At 36.8% G+C, this 19,564-nt stretch overlaps 1 protein-coding gene across 1 annotated transcript in view; it reads right to left on the bottom strand.

Moving 5' to 3' along the window:
• The window catches only part of CFAP20DC (CFAP20 domain containing), a 65,983-nt gene extending 47,640 nt beyond the window's left edge, over positions 1–18,343 (bottom strand). Inside the window, exons 1-7 of the mRNA XM_059480296.1 lie at positions 18,254–18,343; positions 17,141–17,356; positions 14,820–14,906; positions 12,520–12,609; positions 11,958–12,051; positions 9,963–10,035; positions 934–1,048 (exon numbers count right to left, since the gene is read on the bottom strand). Coding sequence (XP_059336279.1) covers positions 934–1,048; positions 9,963–10,035; positions 11,958–12,051; positions 12,520–12,609; positions 14,820–14,855 — 408 coding nt within the window. The 5' untranslated portion in view covers positions 14,856–14,906; positions 17,141–17,356; positions 18,254–18,343. The remainder of the gene's footprint in view (positions 1–933; positions 1,049–9,962; positions 10,036–11,957; positions 12,052–12,519; positions 12,610–14,819; positions 14,907–17,140; positions 17,357–18,253) is intronic.
• Positions 18,344–19,564: the final 1,221 nt, after the last annotated feature.

The raw sequence follows: 19,564 nt of genomic DNA, 5'->3' as shown, positions 1-19,564 counted from the left end.
GTTAATCCTGAAATACCTGTTCTAGTCTGACACCAACTAACTGAAATTACACTGAAGAAAAATAATTTCATTTCATTGGATTTTGAATTAACAGCAACTTGAGGGGTATGATCTGATACATATTCATTAAAAAAAAGTCCAACTACTTATTCCCACAAAGCAGAAAACTTCTCAATTTTAAGTTGCCACAGCTGCTTTCACTTAACCTATCTCAAAAAAAGTTATAAATTCAGAGGTTTTTTTGTAAAATATTCTCTCTCATGTCTAGCCTTAAATTCACAACTGTTTAGTATACTGTTATCTAGTTCTCTTTCTGAAAATATAAATTTTAAAATATTTGAAATCTAACTATTCTCATATCAAGTTTATTTTCTAAAGCAGTATTTGAGGCTCCAATCCTTACATGGTCACACAGTAACCATCAGGCTTTGTATCCTGTCAGCTATAACCATATGTTGTGGCTGGGAGAGGGGAACGAGGAGAAGAAAGTTGTTTTTGTTTTGTTCTCATCAGTTTGACACAGAGATTGTTCTATATTTGGAAGAACCTGAAGAATGTGAAAGCAGCCATCAGCTGCAGTCTACCTCCAGTGAATGTCACCAAAGGTCACTACAGGAGAAGGGACACGCGAGCAGGAGCACTATCATGAACAAGTATCAGGGGCACAGAGAATTTTACAGAGCTTGGATCAACAGGTGAGGTGAGGAAACATCAAAAAACAGCAGTAATTTTGTAAAATGAGAATGAATTCCTAATATAAGAAGGAGTGGTTCTGATGCCATCTGGTAAAGGGGACATACAAAAGTATCTTTAATTATCTTCAATCAGTAGGAGCTGAGTTCTAAACAAGCAATAATTCCAAAAAGTTCATAATATACACAAAATATTTCAGATTTTCAACCTCAGTCCAAGTAACATTCCCAAGGTACCTACTATTTTGCGTTTGATCATAAACAGAGGAATTTTGGCATGCAGAGGGGTTACAGACAACTCCTTGTGCACCGTTGACAAATACAATCTTCTTTTAATATTGTCAAAATCAGTTATCCTATAAAAGAAAAGTCAGGAGAGAATGGAACAGATCTTTGTCAATTCAATAATCCAATATCTTTGGGAAATCACAAAAAACCTGTTCATGTGCAGAAACCTTTATGTCAGTGACAACAAATATGGAATTAAAAAATACTTTTACAAGATGAGTAATGAGATTTCTTTCTCCAATTCAAACTTTGTGGCTATATCCCTGCATATATAAAATCACTTTACATGCTAATTTCATTTCAACAGTCTACACTCTTTGCTAGATTTCCACAGCCCTTCAGAGTATGAAAGAATTCAATTTGTATGAACTAAGAACCCAGTAGCCTTTAATAATCACAAGTATTTGGCCCCTTAAGTTTGTCTTATCTTGGGGCCTGCTAACTAGAAAAACATTATTTGCTTTCTTTTCCTAAAAATGCCTCTGTCACTGCATATAGATTTTTTTCAGCTTAAAGGTAAACACAATATATTGTCTATCTGTTTTACTTCACAAGGACTTATCTTCAAAGGTGAATTATAATGCAGAAGTTTATTGCTCACTATTCAGGTCATCTCACAATGATACCAAGGACACTGAATTTCAACATTTCCAATAAATTCAGACTACAGCCATGGTCACACACACACACAAAAAAATTTCCTTTAAACTGATAAAGAGGGTAATTTTTATGTTCTGTTTCCTTGAAGTCTTGTTAGCAGCTGTACTGTTTTTGGCTGGGACCCAGTTAAATTTCTTGAGGGCATCTTGGAGAGTTCTATGCTTCGGGTTTGTGCTGGAAGCAGTGCTGGTAACTCAGGGATGTGTTTTTGGTAACTCAGGGATGTTTTCACTGCTGCTGGGCTCTGCTCACACAGAGCCAAAGCCTTTTCTGCTCCTCACCTCATCTCACCAGGCACGAGGCTGGGGATGTGTGAGGAGCTGGGAGGGGACACAGTCAGGACAGGAGATGACAGGGGATGTTTCAGACAACACAGAGCCATGCTCAGCAGAAAGAACTGTGGGGAAGGAGAAGGAATGGGGGAAGCTCAGAGCTACCTTGTTTTCCCATGCAGCCATTACACAGCATGAAGCCCTGAGCTCCTGGAGATGGCTGAACATCTGCAGGCCCATGGGAAGGAATTAATGCCTTGTTTAGATTTTGGTTCCATGTGCAGCTTTTGCTCGCCCATTAAACTGTTTTTATCTCAGGGCACAAGGTTTTGCACTTTTACCCTTGTGCATTCTCTTCCCCAGGAAAGAGAGGGGCCACTGTGGCTCAGCTGCTTCCTGGGGTGAAACCACAGCAGCAGCACAACCCTGACAGTCCCCAGCAGTCCTCCCTTAACACTCCAGAGCACAGATATTACTTTAAATATATGCTTAATCTATGGGGAAACAATGATTAATTTACCTATTATTTTGAACAAGCCTATTTCTAACAGATGGGTATTTCTCTGTAATTAGCAGCCCCTCTGAGACGACAAACACTTATAAAAAACAACTTTTTTGTCAGTACTTAGTGTTGCTAAAAGTAATTACTCATAATCATTGAAATGCTGGGTTTTACTTTAAAACAGTAAAGACTGTCTTTTAGATTTTTTTAAAATTTTATTTATTACTGAAAACACTTTTTCATTAGCTAAGGACTACCCGTAGCTTAAATAATAAAATTTTAAATTTGCAGAATAACGCCACAAAACATTCATAGGTTTCCTTTGGTCAACTTAGGAGGACATTACTCTGTGACAAATTACATACTTTAGTTATTTTTGCCAATTTGAGAGTTTAAGCAAGGACAGTACAAAGTATACTGCAAGTATGTAAATATCAAGTACAGGCAATAAAAATACATAAGCACCTTCTCGTTCCCCCATAGTCATTAAGACCATCACCAGCTTTCCAGAACTTGCTGATTCTTTCCTCTCCCTTGCAGATAACCTGACCTTTAATCTGTTCATCCTCATAATATGGGTGGGCAAATGAAAACAAAGTGGAAGACTCATTATCTGTTTCATTTTTAAAGACTGCCAGTTCCTTTTATAAATCACATGCACTTGAAAAGCAGAAATCCCACTACTGTGCCAAGAAAAAACTATTATATCCTCACTGTTGGTATTGTTTGACATGAGAGATTCCAAAATCAGCTGCACATATTTTTATGAATGGACAAATTATATCAAGTCCTTGAAAAGTGATTTCATCAGAACACTTCCAAGTGTCTTACAGTGCTGGTGCTTGGGCTTGATATTACTTTTGAAGAAGTTTAAGCAAGATGAAGATCACCAACAAATGGGCCACATGGCTAATCCTTTGATTAAGGCATAATTCCAGCCATCACTTTACTTCCCATATAGCCTTTGGTGAAAAACCTATGAATCTAGTTTCCAGAAACTCTTCACTCTAAATCTTGAGTGTCCAGAAGTGCTAAAATTCAGTGCACCAAAGAAGTCCAAAGCAGTGGAGCAGTGGTTGCTTGAGGCTCCCTGGATTTCCTGGTTGCATTTAGAACTGAGCAATTGTGCTGAGAAACCAGGCAGCTGCAATAACCTGAGTACTGAGACACAAAAATACCATCCCTGCTGAACCCCAAACTGCATAATTCTAAAGAGAGAATGGTGCTTTAAATGAGGCTGTAACAGAGCAATAGAGCCTAGAATTAAGTCATTCATATTTCCAAACAACTGGCAATAAACCTAAGTTCACTCTATACTATCAGTTCAATATGTTTAAATTTTATTATTTTTTTCCTATATGAATAGGTTTATCTCTCTCCCTCATGAAGAAAAAATAAGAACCTTGCTTATAGAAGGGCCATTGGTAAATTTACAACTCAGTTACATTCCAGAATGTAACACTGAACACATTTGTTTTGATCAAAAGACATACATTTATATCAGACTCTGCCATATAAGTCTAAAGTAAGACTTTTTATGACAACAGATGTGCCATAAGGAAGGGGCAAACCTGAGATGCTCAGATATAATCACTCCTAAAGAAGTGTAATTTATTTTTGTAAATACATTTAAAATAATAAAAACACTTATATTTCACAGGCAGAAGTAGATGAAACATTCTAACAAGTAAATAAAAAAAAAAAGAAAATGGCCTTAAAATTGTATAAAATAATTTATTTCCCAGGAGAAGGAAGATAATTAAGAGTTAGTGTAACTTTCATACTTTTCAATTACACTGCTTATTGGAAAATAAAAATAAAGAAAGGGTCTGGAGAAACTCTTTTCTGAAATAACTCAGACAATGGGAGCTAGAACATCAGATCTCTCAGTTACAAAATGAGTCCAGAATACTTTTGGTGGCACACAACTTTTTTTCCTGCTATCCAAGAGTAGAACTTATCTTAAACCTACAATCGCAAGAAGCATCTGCAGCACACATCTTGATTTTCAAAGATGAATTTTAAAAATCTATATGGGAGTTAATGTATTTTTATTATGTCTGTGCTTGAGTATTTATATCTAAGGGTCAGATGTGATAGAAAAGTAATGAGACCATGTTGAGAAAAATGAGGTGGTCAACAAGAAAATCAACCTCATTTATAATAATATTCCTGTGATCAGCAGGTGCATAACTCTTCCAGCTATGGTCATTAACTGCATTCATTTCACACTTAACATCTACATTTGCAAGCCATTTGAAAGTAAAATTACCTTCCAATTCAATTTTCAATTTTATTTTACATCTTCAAATTTGATTGACTATTTTGCTCACAATGGTAACTATAGTGAGATTGCAAGTGAATGGCAGCAACTGCCCAAGAGCACAGACAGACTCATCTGCTCAGATTGCCTATTCACTTTGCTTCTCTATGGATAAATGGATAATAATTTATAACCATTTGTTAATGTTCAATTCAAGGCTAAAAATGAACTTAGGAAAAAACAATACTGAACTATTGAAGGGATGCTTCATTTGTCAGGATCACTTGGTCGTCAAATGAAAGTGGTTTTCTCTTTATAAATGATGTAACCTGGAAGTTTACCAAACATAAAAGCAGGTATTTCATCGATGTTGCTAAGCTCCCATGCAATTTAATACTAACAGAAATCTCTTTGTATCCTGGTCAAAATCCAGAGAGAATTCTCTGCTAATGCTTCACTATTAGTACATTAGTCCTTAACAACTGTAGTGCCATTTTCTCCATAAAGGCATGTGCTTCCTAAACATTACAGGTTACATCATTATCATCATCACCACCTCCATTTTAAAGACAAAAAACAAAGTAATATACCAATTGTCAGCTGATTTGCCATGCTTTCAGATTCTCAAATTTCCTTATTCAGAGGCACCCTGTACTTTACATACATTTTATTTTATATGCTACTTGTAAATTGGTCTTATAGGAGATACCACATTACTGAAGTGCCTGCCTGATCTGCAATCCAGAACAATGTATCCTTTCCCCATAAAAACAGAAGTAGTTACATTGAAAAGAATCAAATCTCTACAAAGTAAGAGATCTGGAAGACTGATATGTCACCCAGACTAGAGAACAAGTTGTACTGTATACTAGAATTTCCTGTTGATAGTGTTCTTTTCTGGAGAGCATTAAGAAAAAAAACCCACAAAGTGCCCTTAACCAGTATCCATAAAGAAGGAGTACCACAAGTGGCAGGCACAAAACACGAATCATCAAATCTGGTTGTTAAAATGAAAATATTTCAAAATATGAGCAGTTATGAAGAAATGGTGAATCCTGACCTCTCCCAACCAAAATAATTAATACTTTAGTACTTATTAGTGCCTCCATCTAAAGTTCTAGAAGATGTGATGACTGGGAGAGTTATTAAAATTTTTAAACTTTCAAATATATGAGTTAAAATCTCCTTTGTAAATTATGAAATTCAACATACCCTAATACTTCTAAGAATATTTCTGTATTTCACTCTTGCTTCACAAAATAATCAAGGAACATGTCTCATGCTACTAAATACCAGAATTTCAAATAATCTCTCAGCTAAATCTATTCAATAAAGTTTACTTTCATTCTCTTTCTAAAATCTTCCAATAATTTCAGATGTACATGATAGAATTAGCACCTATGTCCTGCTTTGAATTTTAAGAGATTGGTCTAAGCTTTACAAGACTAACCAAGATTCATATTGTTCTGAATCTGAAAACATGCTGGGTGTTTAGGTTAACATGAATAATTTATGATATTTCTGTCAGCATAGCTAAAATGATGACTGATTATGATAGCATCTAATTCACATAAATTCAAACTGTTATGGTATCTATGAATAAATTAGCTATACTTGAAAAACCTATTATGTTGTGGTTATTAAAAATCTCAAAGTAATAAGCTTATATTTATAGAAACAAATGTTTGAAAACAGGAAATATGGTACCAAAATATATATTTCACTGTACTGTTCACAGGCCTTGCAATAAGATTTCTTATCAGCAAGCACAACTACTTCAGGAATGAAAAGATTTTAAACTCCTTTTTCCCTACAGATTCCTTCATACATAACTAGCTTCAACAGAAAACTTATCAGGTATGTTCCAGAGTTTGAAACTCACAGAGTTTGCATTAATTCAGAATATAACAAGAACTTATGCCTTCTGGAGTTGGCTAAGGCTAGTGGCAAGCAAAGCTAATTTGACTATGAACAGTGGGATAGTAACTGAGCCAACCTGTTGATAAGTGCTTTGCCAGCTGAGCAAAGGTTGAAAGGCTGAGGTTGGAACACCAGGAAGAATTAGGAAATTAGGAGACATAGGTACTATTAGAGTGAATGAGCAATCATGTAAATCCTCAGCACATTCTGGCTGGAAAGATGGCCCATGAGGTACTGAGTGATTCCAGGAAGGGGCAGCACAGCAGAGCCCCACAGCACATTAATACTGAGCACCACGTCTGGGCTTGGGGGCAGCTGCAGCTCTCACTGACAATGGGCATGTTTGCTCTGCAGCTTTTCATGGCAGAAAAATTTTTTTCTGTTTTGCCTTAACAGAACTCAGACCTCCCCAGTGCCACATGTGATTTACGGCTGTTTGCCATGCTAAGATTTGAACAAGTTTGAAGCAGCAGGAATTGGGCATGAGTGAGAGAGACAGTGTGACTTCAGAGCTGCAGCAATGGATGAGTAAGAACCATGCCTAAACTGGGAAAAAAAGATTGAACAATACACAGGGAGTCATACAAGACCACAAAATGTTTCAGTATATAACCAGGTATTGAGCACCTCATCCTTGTTCTTAGAGTCGACCAGTCTGCTCTTTTTGTTTTCTTTTTGTTTCCTTCTATTTTTTTTTTGGATGCCATGGTACAATTTCAAAATCTTTTTCCTCACATCAACTGCTCTAAACATTTGCTCTAAAACTTTCCATTACAAAATGTGCTAATTTCATGTGATACCAAACACTGAGAAAAACCATATCAGAAACAAAGTGTGACCATGACTGGCATTACAGTTCTTTAAGAATAAATGTTTGAGTGCTTGTCAAAATGCCAAGCAGAAGTACTAACACCCACATGTCCATGTATTGGGAATTAAAGCAAAAATGACAACGCAAGCCAGATGCTGTTTTCTTTTACATGCAAATATCTTTTCAAACATCGAGTTACCTTTGCTTTTTCAGAAAAGTAGCAAAATCCATAACACTGAAGATTTAACAACTGGCTACTGCATTTGCAGCAGACAGCTATGTTCAGCATTACTAATAGCTTTGCTATTATTTGCTCCAAAGAAGCTGCATAAATTACATGCTCTCTACCTTAGTTGTGATTTTATTATGCTTCATCAAATTTTTCATCCACAATATTTTACACATTTCTACACAGATCAATACATTGACTGTTAATGTGGTGCTATTCATCTAATCATGCCACATTAAAAAGTATCTAAAATTCTATTAAGATTTCTTCTGAAGAAAAGATAAACCAGCTAATATATGGTTTGTACATTTCAGTATTTATGGCAGGAATCTCGAATGACTGGTTGACAGCAGCAAGTTAGAAAGTTTAGCTCTGCTGATGCCAGAAGTGATGGATGGTCTTGAAGAAATTCTTGTTTGCTGACCAAATCAATCACTGAACAGAATGCAAAAGAAGATGAGGCTCAAACTAAATTCCTATTTCCATCTCTCTGCAGAATGGGAGAGCAAGAAATGCAACATAAAGCTTCATGCCCAGCTATTACAAAACTTGTCAGTGATTTTTACATAAAGTAAATTTCATAGCTTGGCATGCTATCAATTTTCACTTGAAGCTGCTCAAAGACTCAGCACTAAGTAGGCAGGTTGTGTAAGAAACCACCTTTGAACATTAAACTTCAGAAAGCAACAACACCATCAACACTCTGTCTGCAAACAAGCAAGAGATTTCTTTCAGAACATCTGGAAAGAAGGGAACTGAACAGCAGTCACATGGCAAGAAGGACTTGTATTTATTATTTACTGGATTATCTTAAGTCTGCTAGGGTAAAATAATGCATTGTCTGTTCTGCAAGTATTGAAGGACTTTATGGGTACAAGTAAGTTATAGTTGATTTCAAATACAAAACTCAGTATTAAAACTATTTTTAAAGAACTTTTATTAACTTTTTAATACAGCTGGACTCAGTGGGGAACAACTGATATTGTACTTTTAAGACATAAACACCTTCATTCAAAGTAACTGGAGCTCCAGAGAAAATACAGTTAATATGGTTTATATTATATGCATTATATAGCAATATAGTATATGTTACATAAAATATATATATAGAAAATACAATATACATGTATTTAAACCTATAAAAGTACCTAAGAATATAATAGGAACATATATTTGCTTTTATAAGAGGGACACAGTAAAGATGGGAACAGGAAGTAGAAAGAAAATATTTAAAAAATGTAAAGTCTAAATATAAGCTGAAAAGAGAAAAGGTAAATACAGGTGGGAGAGGTGATAGAAAATATTTTTATCAAGAAAAGCAAGTAATGAGAAAAATGAAATTAGTAGAAGTAGAAAAGAGGTTCCTGTTAAGAAGGTATCAAATACCCAAAAGAATCAAACTGAAGATGACACTACAAAAAAATCTGAATTCCTGCACCTGTCATTAAATCTCTGCCCCTGCCTGCAGAATGAACATGAGAAACAAATCTTGGTTTTGAGTTGGTACTTGGAGTTTGGCCTCTGTTGCATGACATATCCTGTTTGTTTTTCCTTTTAAATGCAAACTTACAGAAAGTCAAACAAAAATAAAATCCTTCTTTCACTTTACACGATTTAATTGCTAATTTAATTGATATCATTCAACCCATCTTTGCTTGCAGGGCTTCTAATGGCCTAATATTTCTTTTCTTAGTCCAATCTCAGATATTCTATGGGCTACAAAGCTGAGTGAGTTGTGCTGTTTATATATAGTATAAACAGATGGTGTCACTAAGGGAGAAATGTTGTCCAAAGCCTGACAACTGCCCAAGTTTAAAACTCTATTAAATCATTTCACACCTAACTAATAAAATGTCTGTTTCTGCTGTATCTCTCTTTCTTCACAGTTTGGAACAAATTATACCAATCAAGTACTCCATTTGTTTTTCTAGCTTTTTAGCATTTGTTTGGTTGTGTTTTTATCCTCCAGTTATTAGAATATTCATTTCTTTTTGCCCTGGACCAAAGGGCCCTCTCTTATGACTAATGAATAAATCTCATGAATTTTCAAGCAGTCCTCATGCCCCAGTATTTTCATATGTTTGACAAATTTGTGCTCCATTTCTTTGGATTTTTCATCATCTTCATTCAGCATTTTTTGGAGTTTGTTCTGTCTTCAAAGGAATGTCAGTATTTAAAACATTTAAGAAATAATGATCTCATTAGCTTAATTACTTTTTATTGACTTGACAAGTCACCATGCTTTAATGCAAAATATGCCACCACAATTAATGACCTCTATCAAGAATTCACTTTAAGTATTCAAAGAAATTTTACGCATCTTACAGTAACTCAGTGGCGAAGTCTTTTCCCAATGGCACAAAAATCTGAAGTGTCAGATATTGCTGCACCAGTCCCACTAGAAACAGGAAAAAAAAAAAAAGCTGTGTGCATGCAGATGCACATTTTACCATCCAGCATTTCCATTTTGTACCATATGCTATGCTCCTACAACACTATTTCCCAAGGTTCACACAACATATGAACACGAGAAAAACCTGAAGAAATCCAATTCAAACTGCAATAAAGGTACTGTTTTAAAAGTCCATCTGTGGCTTTGATGGAAATCTCATGAAAGCAAAAGGAACCTTTTTCTTTTAGCTTACAATTTTTGTGCTCCAAGAGCATGAAGACAATAAATATCCCATGAGAATTTTAAAATGAAGCAATACTGTCCTTCAAGATTATCTTATAGTGGCATTAAACTTGCACTCATGTTGGTGACAATTTACACCTTGCTAAGCAACTTCAACAAAACTCTTGGGTAAGAATGCAATTCAGATCATGACAATGCCTCTCAGTGGAGGCTTCTGATTTTTAGAATAATAACAAAGGAGTTTGACTGAGGGAGCAAACAAAAAGATTCAGGTAGCTTCCTATCAAGGGAAAACAGTACAAAGCTGTCTGAATTGAACCATATGTTGTTTTCTCAGATATTCCATCAGGGATGACACAGGCTGCTTTTCACTGACTTCACAAGCCTGAACAGCAACACTGGCTCCTCCTCTAAAGAATGACACATCAGAACTTTCTTCTTTTGAGGGCCAAATCACACCTTAAAACTTCAAATTAGATTTGCATATATAGTAGCTTTTATTTTGGAAGAGTATACAAAGTTCCAGTGCAACTGGGAGACCATATACTTGATTAATGAAATACTTGAGGTGCATATACCTCAAGAGAGGAAGAGACCAAGACAGAAGGAAACAGAATGGAAACAGATGGAAACCTGACTGCAATATTGCAGCATTAGCTAAAGTAAATTTAAAACCAAACTATTTTTAGCAGTGATTACCCACACAATAAATTCTTAATCCTCATTTTAATATTTAGCAACAGTTAGCAACTGTTTTTCTTTTAATTGTTTACTGTTTGCTATATTAGTTTATTGTACCATTGAAAATAAATTAGTTTGGTTTCTCAAAAATATACATTGCATCAATAGTAATTTTAATGAAGATAACAGCCAATTTCTTTCATGAAAATCAGACTAAACTTAAAGGCCTTACAGAGTCACCAGCCCAAGGAATTTTTTTTTTTTGGTGTTTATTGGGAGAAACCTACATGTTACTGTATACCCTACATTAGAAGTACACTAAAAGATTCCCATACCATTTGTTTAAAATCACCATCTCAATTTTTCTTCAAAAGCAAGCAGTTAATTCTAAGCCAGCTCAAGTCACTCGTACAAGCCTTACAAGGTACAGCACCCTGTCAGGGAGTTTAAGGCATATGATGATTGCTGTACTGCAGAAGTCTGTATTGCAGACTGCTTGGACTCTGGATTATTGTGGTGCAACAGACATCCTGGGAAAACACTCCACAGTACCCTTAAACACTGATTACATGAACACAGAGGAAATTTGGGTATAAATTTCTTGTACCGCTAGAGCTTATTTGATACAAAACTAAAAATTCTTTAAAAAGTAAAATAAGAAAGGGGACAAGAACCTAGTTTCCATTCATTAATGCCAGTACAATTACTGACTTTATTAAGTGCTGAATGGAATCAGAGTTATTTATCAGACATTGGTCTGTAGCAGGATCAGGTACAAAGTGACCATGGCAGCACCAGGACATGTTAGATCTTCCCTACAGCACTTACTCTAATATGGCATTTCTGTAAGTTTTACTTATTTGTCACTGACCTGCTAAAAAGTTAAAAAACTTTTCCATGCTGAATCATGTCTGAACTAAGGGAGAACAATGTTTAGCATTTCAATATAAGATTGATGTAATAATCAGAACAGCATCACAGACATTGAGTTCTTTGATACTCACAAGTTTGTTTGGTTTCCCTTGGTAGCTTCATTTTGTTGATTAGACTGTTTCCTTCAAGTACAAAAACAAAGCCTTTTAATTCTTTGTCGTATTCCTACAGAAAGGAACAACAAACATAAGCATCCTGACAGAACTCTCCTCCTGTCAACCAACCATGCTAGTAACATATCAGAAAATGCAGATGGCACTGCAAGTATGACTGGCTCACATTTGATGGCAAAAATATAATCCACACTAATATGTCCTTTACTTGTGTGTTTTATGAACAAATATTGCTGACAAACAGGATTCACAACTCAGTGAGCAAAGCTCAATTCACTAGTTACCAGAGTGCCAAAATTACTTTCTAAATATTTAAACTGTAAAATTACACTGTGACCAACTCAGTCTGCAAGCAGGCATACAGAAGTAATTTAAGTAGTCATTTAGTTTGCCAAAATGATAGAACTGCAAGTGACAACACCACTGTCAGGTCAAAGCCCTCATTACCTTCTAATTTTAAGCTTAATTCACATTTTTCTGGTTTATACTCTAGGTTTCATAGATTTCTTAAAAAACTTACTTTTGATATAGCTGATGGGTTGCCAAAAATCTTCCATTTTGCTCCTGGGTTCTTGCCTTGAGCACTGAATATTTCAACAAACCGGCCCCCCTATGATAAAATGGTTTGAGGATACATCAGCCAGCACTAAATTATCAAGGGTCAAGAGGAGAACCTAAGAATCCCTCTGTATCATGTTGTTACCACAGTCAGTACTACTGATCAGTCAGACAGCAGAATATAAATAACAGCTTCTAGACTACTATAACATATCAATTCATGTAGTCAATATTTGGCTTTACTAGAGGATTAGAAGAGAAAATTGAAGGAATACCATGGAGTATTTTAAAATTATTTTATCTATTATGTCATTCTCTTAAAGGCAAAATTATTGTAGATATTCAAAAACCATGCAAGAGATGACTAATTTATATTTGGATAAGATTTATTTCTACAATTTACCAAATGAAGTGAGTTTTAAAACATGCTGCTAAAAAATAAAAGGTGTTGCAGATAGGATGTTTTGTCTGATTTCCAAAGGAAATGAAGTTTACACCATCTCTCTACATATGTGAATGGCTCTGCCTACATATTTTGCAGTAACTTTTCTAAGTTACCAAATTTCAACCCGATTTGAACAAAAAAACTTACTAACTTTTCTGGGCCAACTTAAGCAGCCTGGGAGTAGATCTGTTCCAGGCAGTATCACCATGAAAAGGGCTACAGCCTTCATGAGGGAACAGAGAATTACTACTGGAAAAAGATTATTATGGATGTCCCTGTCAGGTGAAAACTCCTGACACACAGCATGTGCCTAGTGGACCTCAAGGAATCCCAACACAGGCTCTTAGGGAGGTTGGCTTTATCACCTCTGCTTAGGGAATTATTCACTTCTAGATTTTTGCCATTTGATGTCACATTTTTTGTGACATCTGATGCACTGAGCCTACAGTTTGCTAAGCATTTTTCAGCAGCATGGTTGACCTAATAAATCATTACAACTCTGCCATTCCCTTCTCATTTCTAGTTGCCTGCACTCCCCAATTCTCTTTATGCTCAGCTGCCCAAGCAATTGCTTGTAAGTCAGAATGAGCAAGAGGGGCAAGCAAAAGAAATGCTCCTCAGATTAGTTTTTCAGAGAACATCAACTCTGCACTGTATATGAATTAGGTATTTTCCTCTCCCCACACACACCTGGCAGCTCCAGCCACATGGCTGATCCAGTGACTGGACTTAGTAAATTCTAAGGAAATTCAAAATGGCATTCCATAAACTCTGCCCAAAATATTTTTTAAACGTACAATGGATGGATTTTTAATATGATATACTATCAATTTTCAAGTTACCCGTTTCATTTAAGGACTACAGGATCAAGTTCTCAAAAAGTTAAGAAAGATTTTTAACTGCTAAGCTGTATGTGCTTGCAGCAAATCTTAAACAAGTGGCTTTTTCTTCCATCTTTACAAATACATTTTGTTAATAGCACAGCCCTTGAATTGGCCCTGATTCAGGTTAAACTGAACAGGACATGGAAAAATACCAGACACTGTTTGTTTGACATGAGAAAATGTCAAACAAACAGTGATGCTACTTTTGCTGACAAAAGTTACTTGGTGCTGTGGAAGATTGTTAGGCCTCATGAGGGGCCCCAGTGAAGTTAGGCAAGAAACCACAAACTCCACAATCAACTGCAGGGGAGTATGGGGCATCTCTGGGAGCACAATCCTGCAAAGTCAGTGGCAGCTAGACATCAGAAATTCCATGGAAAGCTGAGACAGCCTACAGAACAGCAATCAGAAATATCAATTTTGGGTGCAGAAGTAAAATATTTGGGACCAGTGGGGAAAATGTAGTTGGGGTGGGCTGTTCTTTTGGGATGGGATTGGTGCAGAGAAAGGGAAGGCAAAGTGTGGTGGAAAGAGAGGCCAGGAAGGAGTAAAAGGGATAATGAAGCTTCTAACAATGTGACTGCTGTTGTCACATGCTTGTGCTGGACCAAGGGCATAAACCAACCCCCTTTTCTGACCACACCTTAGGAGCTGGGACTCCTTCCATGACTACAGGGAAGCAGATGTGCCTTCCCTGGCCCACAAGGGTAAAGAACAAAAGACACTGGCAAACTCACGTTGTGCACATTCTAGACCTGACAGCATCAGCAGGTACCCACTTCTTCATAACACTTCTACAAAAATACTGAATTATGAAACACTCCAAAACACTCCTGTAGCTGGACTTTTTGCATCTCAGGATAGGCTATTTTAATTGAGCTCTCACAGAGATGAGATGAAAATGGGTAAAAATTAGAATGATTTCTGTTTTACCTGATAGTGGTTTCTGAACATTTTTCCAACTTTCATAGGCAGAAAATAATTTAGCTTCTCAGTCAGTAAAGACACTTGCAAGCTATGCTGAAAAACAAGCAAACAACTTTATGTAGGATTTTACATGAAAAAAATCCTATAATGACACTTCAGCCACATTTTAAAATATGTGAACACTATTATAAAGTACTTTTCTGAGTAGATATGTGTATCAACTGCATCAGAGTGCTACTGCAAAAGAATTAGCACCAAAACAATATTAATATTGACACTGACACTGTCTTGGAAAACATTCTCTTTGTGCATCAAGTACTCAGGGCTGCCTTTTCTTATATTCTAAGTAGAACAAGTAATTTTATGTCAATCTTTATTTTTTATCAATGAAGATCTTCTCATTCTTTAAAAATGTTTAAAAATCATCTTTGACACATCTTTTTTTATTGTTCTTTGTTCTCAAATGCCCACTGGAAAACATTAGAATCCATTTAAGAGGAGCTTAACACTCAATATAGAAAAGCAGAAACATGGAACAGCTGCAACAGAAATCTCTCCATCTAGAGGTATTTGGCTGAGACTTCTGAGACAAGTTATCTTCTTTCACATTCAGCACTCTTCTTTGAGGGTGATTACTGTAAGACTCAAACCAAGCACTTCAGTTATCTGAGGGCTGCTCAAGTCACTGTGAATTAAGAGATGTCTGCAGTTACAGGATTGGAACAGTGGAAAGGGAATAGACTGACACTGGACGTCCCTCTTTGATCACACTGTGTCTGGGGGCTCACCTGGCATCCAGAGAAAGTGAAGACACCCTGGACATAAAACAAAGTTGTCACTCCAAAGACAGAGAGAAATCAGCCACAAGAGACAAGAAGCACCTTCACTGAGAACTGGAAGTGCTCCTCAACTCACACAAGAATCCTTTCACAAGACTGCCTCACTTTATTGGATATACTTTCTTCTGCTTGTGTTCAGTTTGGGTACAAACAACTTAAGAATTAAATTATTTTTAACTACTGGATATTATTCCAGACTGCAACCAGTTTTTTATAAATAGAAACAATATGCTGACCAGGTAATTATAAATACAACTTCTCATAATGAACAGTTCAGCTCTCACAACCAAAAAGTAACAAATCTAAAAAAAATTATGAAAACATATATGGCTACAAATGAACTAGAAATTCAGTGACAATATGCATGAGTTCATGAAGAATGAATCCATCTAAAGGATTAGGGCAGCATTCTATTTGAAAAAGCAAATAATAATTCATTTATGAAAGCAGGATGAAATCTATGGCTATTTATCCACATTTATTTTAATCAGCAACAATTAAATCTTAAAGTTGTCTGTAAATAAAATAAAAATGGAAAAACAATCAGATATTGCAAATTTATCCCATGCTGTTGCCAGAAATGTTTGTTTAATTTTTTTTTATTATAAGGAAAATGAAATTTAAAACCCACAGGATTTGTAACAGGCCTATCAAAACTTGTAATTAGTATTTTGATCAAATTCATAACCAGGTGACTCTTCCTAACTTCAGTGGAAGGTAAACTTGTAAACCCAAAGTTTAGAAGCATTTGTGTTTGGACAAGTCATTCAGCTACAAAGCTGATCATTGTAAACACCTCTGTGAAATCAGTGAAATGTCAGTTTGTTTTTCATTCAGGCAGGAAAAATACTGCAAGTGACACTGCAATACATCTTTGCTCCTCTATTGCTTAATTACAACTTACCAAATTTCATTACTACAAATGAAGACTAGAAAATACCTTTGCTAGTAAGGTTGGTGGCCACTAAAACCATTAAGTGAATGACTTATTTGTCACGTAATTACTGAGGTAACGTTAAAAAGTGCTTCCATTATGCATCAAGTATTATTGTCTTTAATTATAGTGAGCTATTCTTAAAGGAGAGAACAATCTGGAAAATTTATAGTTGTGGTATTTTTCCTCTTCTCACCTTTCCTCTTCCCAGTCCCTCCAGAAAGTCTAAAATTCAAGAGTACTTAAAATGCAGAGAGAATATTAAAAAAAAAAATCAACAGGAATTTGAAATACAAGTCCTCAATTTTTTGCATAGTTATCAAATAAATAGGACTTTTATGACATCTTTGCAGAATGCCACAGATTAGTAGCTTTCTCATTTTTCAGTCAGAGATCAAAATTATTTTTTTAGTGCCCTGAACCATGAACCATGTACTCTGTCCAACTGGAAACACAGGCCTAACATATCAGTAAATGACAAATAATTAAGAATTTATAAAGTTAAGCAACAATGAAAGGTATTTATCTTTGAATAGATTCCTATCCGAATTTACCTTGTGATGTCTTGGTTTTTGCAGTGGCTTTGATCACTGGTTTCACCATGCTTCTTACATCAACAATAAAGTAGCAGTATCCAAAGGGCCCCTTATTCCTTCCATTCACCCAAGCCACTCAGGACTCTGCAAAAATATCTCCATCCTGTGACAGATTCTCATGTATATTTCAATAATATTTGGTGTTTATGTAGTCCCGGACTCCAACAATTGGTCCTTTGAAAGTGACAAGCAAAAAGAGTATTTCACAAAAAGCAAATGCAAACAGACCTTCATGCTTTCTTAATCTAATTAGTACTAAGCACTGCTCTAAATCCAGGACAGACAGGGATGGACAGACTGACACAGACCTAAAACCCTTCATAGTCATGGTTAGTCCCTTATCTTAAAAGGCACTATTTACATAAGTATAAGAATACAAGATTCTGATCAATATCCCAGTGCTGGCAAAGCAATATTTATTTGAGATTTTTTTATTCCAAAGTCATATCTGCGAAGCAAAATAAAGCTAATTTGCACATATTAGTAATTTGCATTGAAAAATGACACGGATACACTATTTTTGGCAGGGCACACAGGCTTAGACCCAAGCCTGTTCATACATATAACTCACCATCATGGGCCCAAAGCCAGAGCTGATTTATGGTGCCTGGGACATGCCAGGGAGAGCAGTTCATCACTGATGAAGGGTTTTAGTATCTCCCAGACAAATGAATTCCACATATTAAATATTTAAAGCTGAGTTTGTAACACCACCATATATTTTCTCAAAACACAAGTTACCATAATAAATGAGCAGAAAGACCATTAATAAGCTATTGCAAGCCTACTGGCGCTCCAGCGGGCGAAGCTTTTATGCACATCGCCCAGAATTAAGGGGAAAAATAACTCAAACCCGAGCCTTTCGCTTTATAAAAACTGGACCGCAAAACGCTTTGACACAAGACCGCGACACCTGCGGCTCCCCCTTGGCTGCGCAGCTCCAAGGCACGGCCGCGGCTCCCTCGCCCCTTCGCCGGAGCCGGGGCTGCGACCGGGACGGTGATCGGGGTCGGGGCCGGGGTCGGGGCCGGGGTCGGGGATCGGGGTCGCTCCGTCCCCGCCGGGTCTCACCTGGGTGAGGGCGGCGGCGCCGTTGAAGATGGCGGCACGGGCGGCGCGGCCCCTGAGGGCCGGTACCGGCTCGGGGACAGCGGCGGTAGCTCCGGGGTGCGGGGTGCCGGTGGCCCGTGGGGGCTGCGGGCCCGCAGTCCCGGTCCCGCACCAACCACTCACAAATGGCCGAGGCTGTCGCAGAGCCTGTGCTGGCCCCTCGCAGGTGCCCCCAAGCGTGTGGGAAATGACGCCGTGTCACCCCGTGCAAATGTCGTTGACATGTCAACTTATGAAACATATTTTCCCTTTCCCCTTTAAGGCTGCAGTCTAATTTTTTTTTTCTCTTTTATTTTGGTTTTTTTTTATTTTTTTTTTTTATTTTTTTTTTGAGAGGGATGAAGGGTGAGCTACAGCAGCCACATCAAAGTCCTTAGTTTTCAAGGAATTACAGCGGCCTCGGACGTCTGGCATTTTTCCCTGTGAGAGGGAAGCGAGAAGGACAGCCCCATTAGTTTAACATCACTGACAAGTACAAGCAAACACCTCCCGATGGCTTCAAAAACCTCTGGGAACAAGGTTATGGGGAACCAATTTGATCTGGGGTTTTATAATGAGATATTAGTCAAAGAAGATCTTCCCTTGAAGTGACTGCTTTTTTGATCACAGCATTTCTTCATGAAACTTTGTACCCTTTTCACAAAAAAGTACTGGAATACCCTTTCCTTCCTCAAAGTGTGTCTTAATGTTTCTGTGAAGAGCAATTATTAAGAACCTTGTAACCCATCATGGTATAATGAAATACATGAACTGAAAGGCTGAGACCCGATGGGACCTGCTGTGCTCAGCTCACCATTGCTCTGCTCACCTCCCTCGCTTTTCATCCTGAAGGTACCATCCTGATTTTGCCAAGGAAGGGAATGAGTTAAATCAGTTTTAGGATGTATTTAGCTTTCTCATTTTACCTTAGGATTTTCAAAGAAATCCAATGTTGTTTTATCATACACTGGATTACACTGATTAGAGTTCTTAGGTATTGGAGATAAGGAAAACAATAATACTAAAGCAGAGCTACGGGTTATTCAATGAAAACAGTTAATGGAACAAGGACAGAAGAGAGATGATGATAGGAAAAGAAAGGTTAAAAAAGCATTGTGGAGTTCTTTAGCCAACAGAAACAAACTACATAGTTCATTACATACAGTTTAACCTGAAGTCATTTTGAAATTAATTACACATAGCACTGTATCTAAAAACCCTGCACCCTTTCTGACAGCGGTTATGCTAAAGCCTGAGTAGTTTAGAAATTCTGATAAAAAACTGAGATTTGGG

Source organism: Ammospiza nelsoni, chromosome 11 (genome assembly GCF_027579445.1).
Source record: "Ammospiza nelsoni isolate bAmmNel1 chromosome 11, bAmmNel1.pri, whole genome shotgun sequence".
Taxonomy (NCBI): domain Eukaryota; kingdom Metazoa; phylum Chordata; class Aves; order Passeriformes; family Passerellidae; genus Ammospiza; species Ammospiza nelsoni.
Note: the sequence above shows the minus strand (reverse complement) of the source record. Positions and strands in the feature narration are given on the sequence as shown.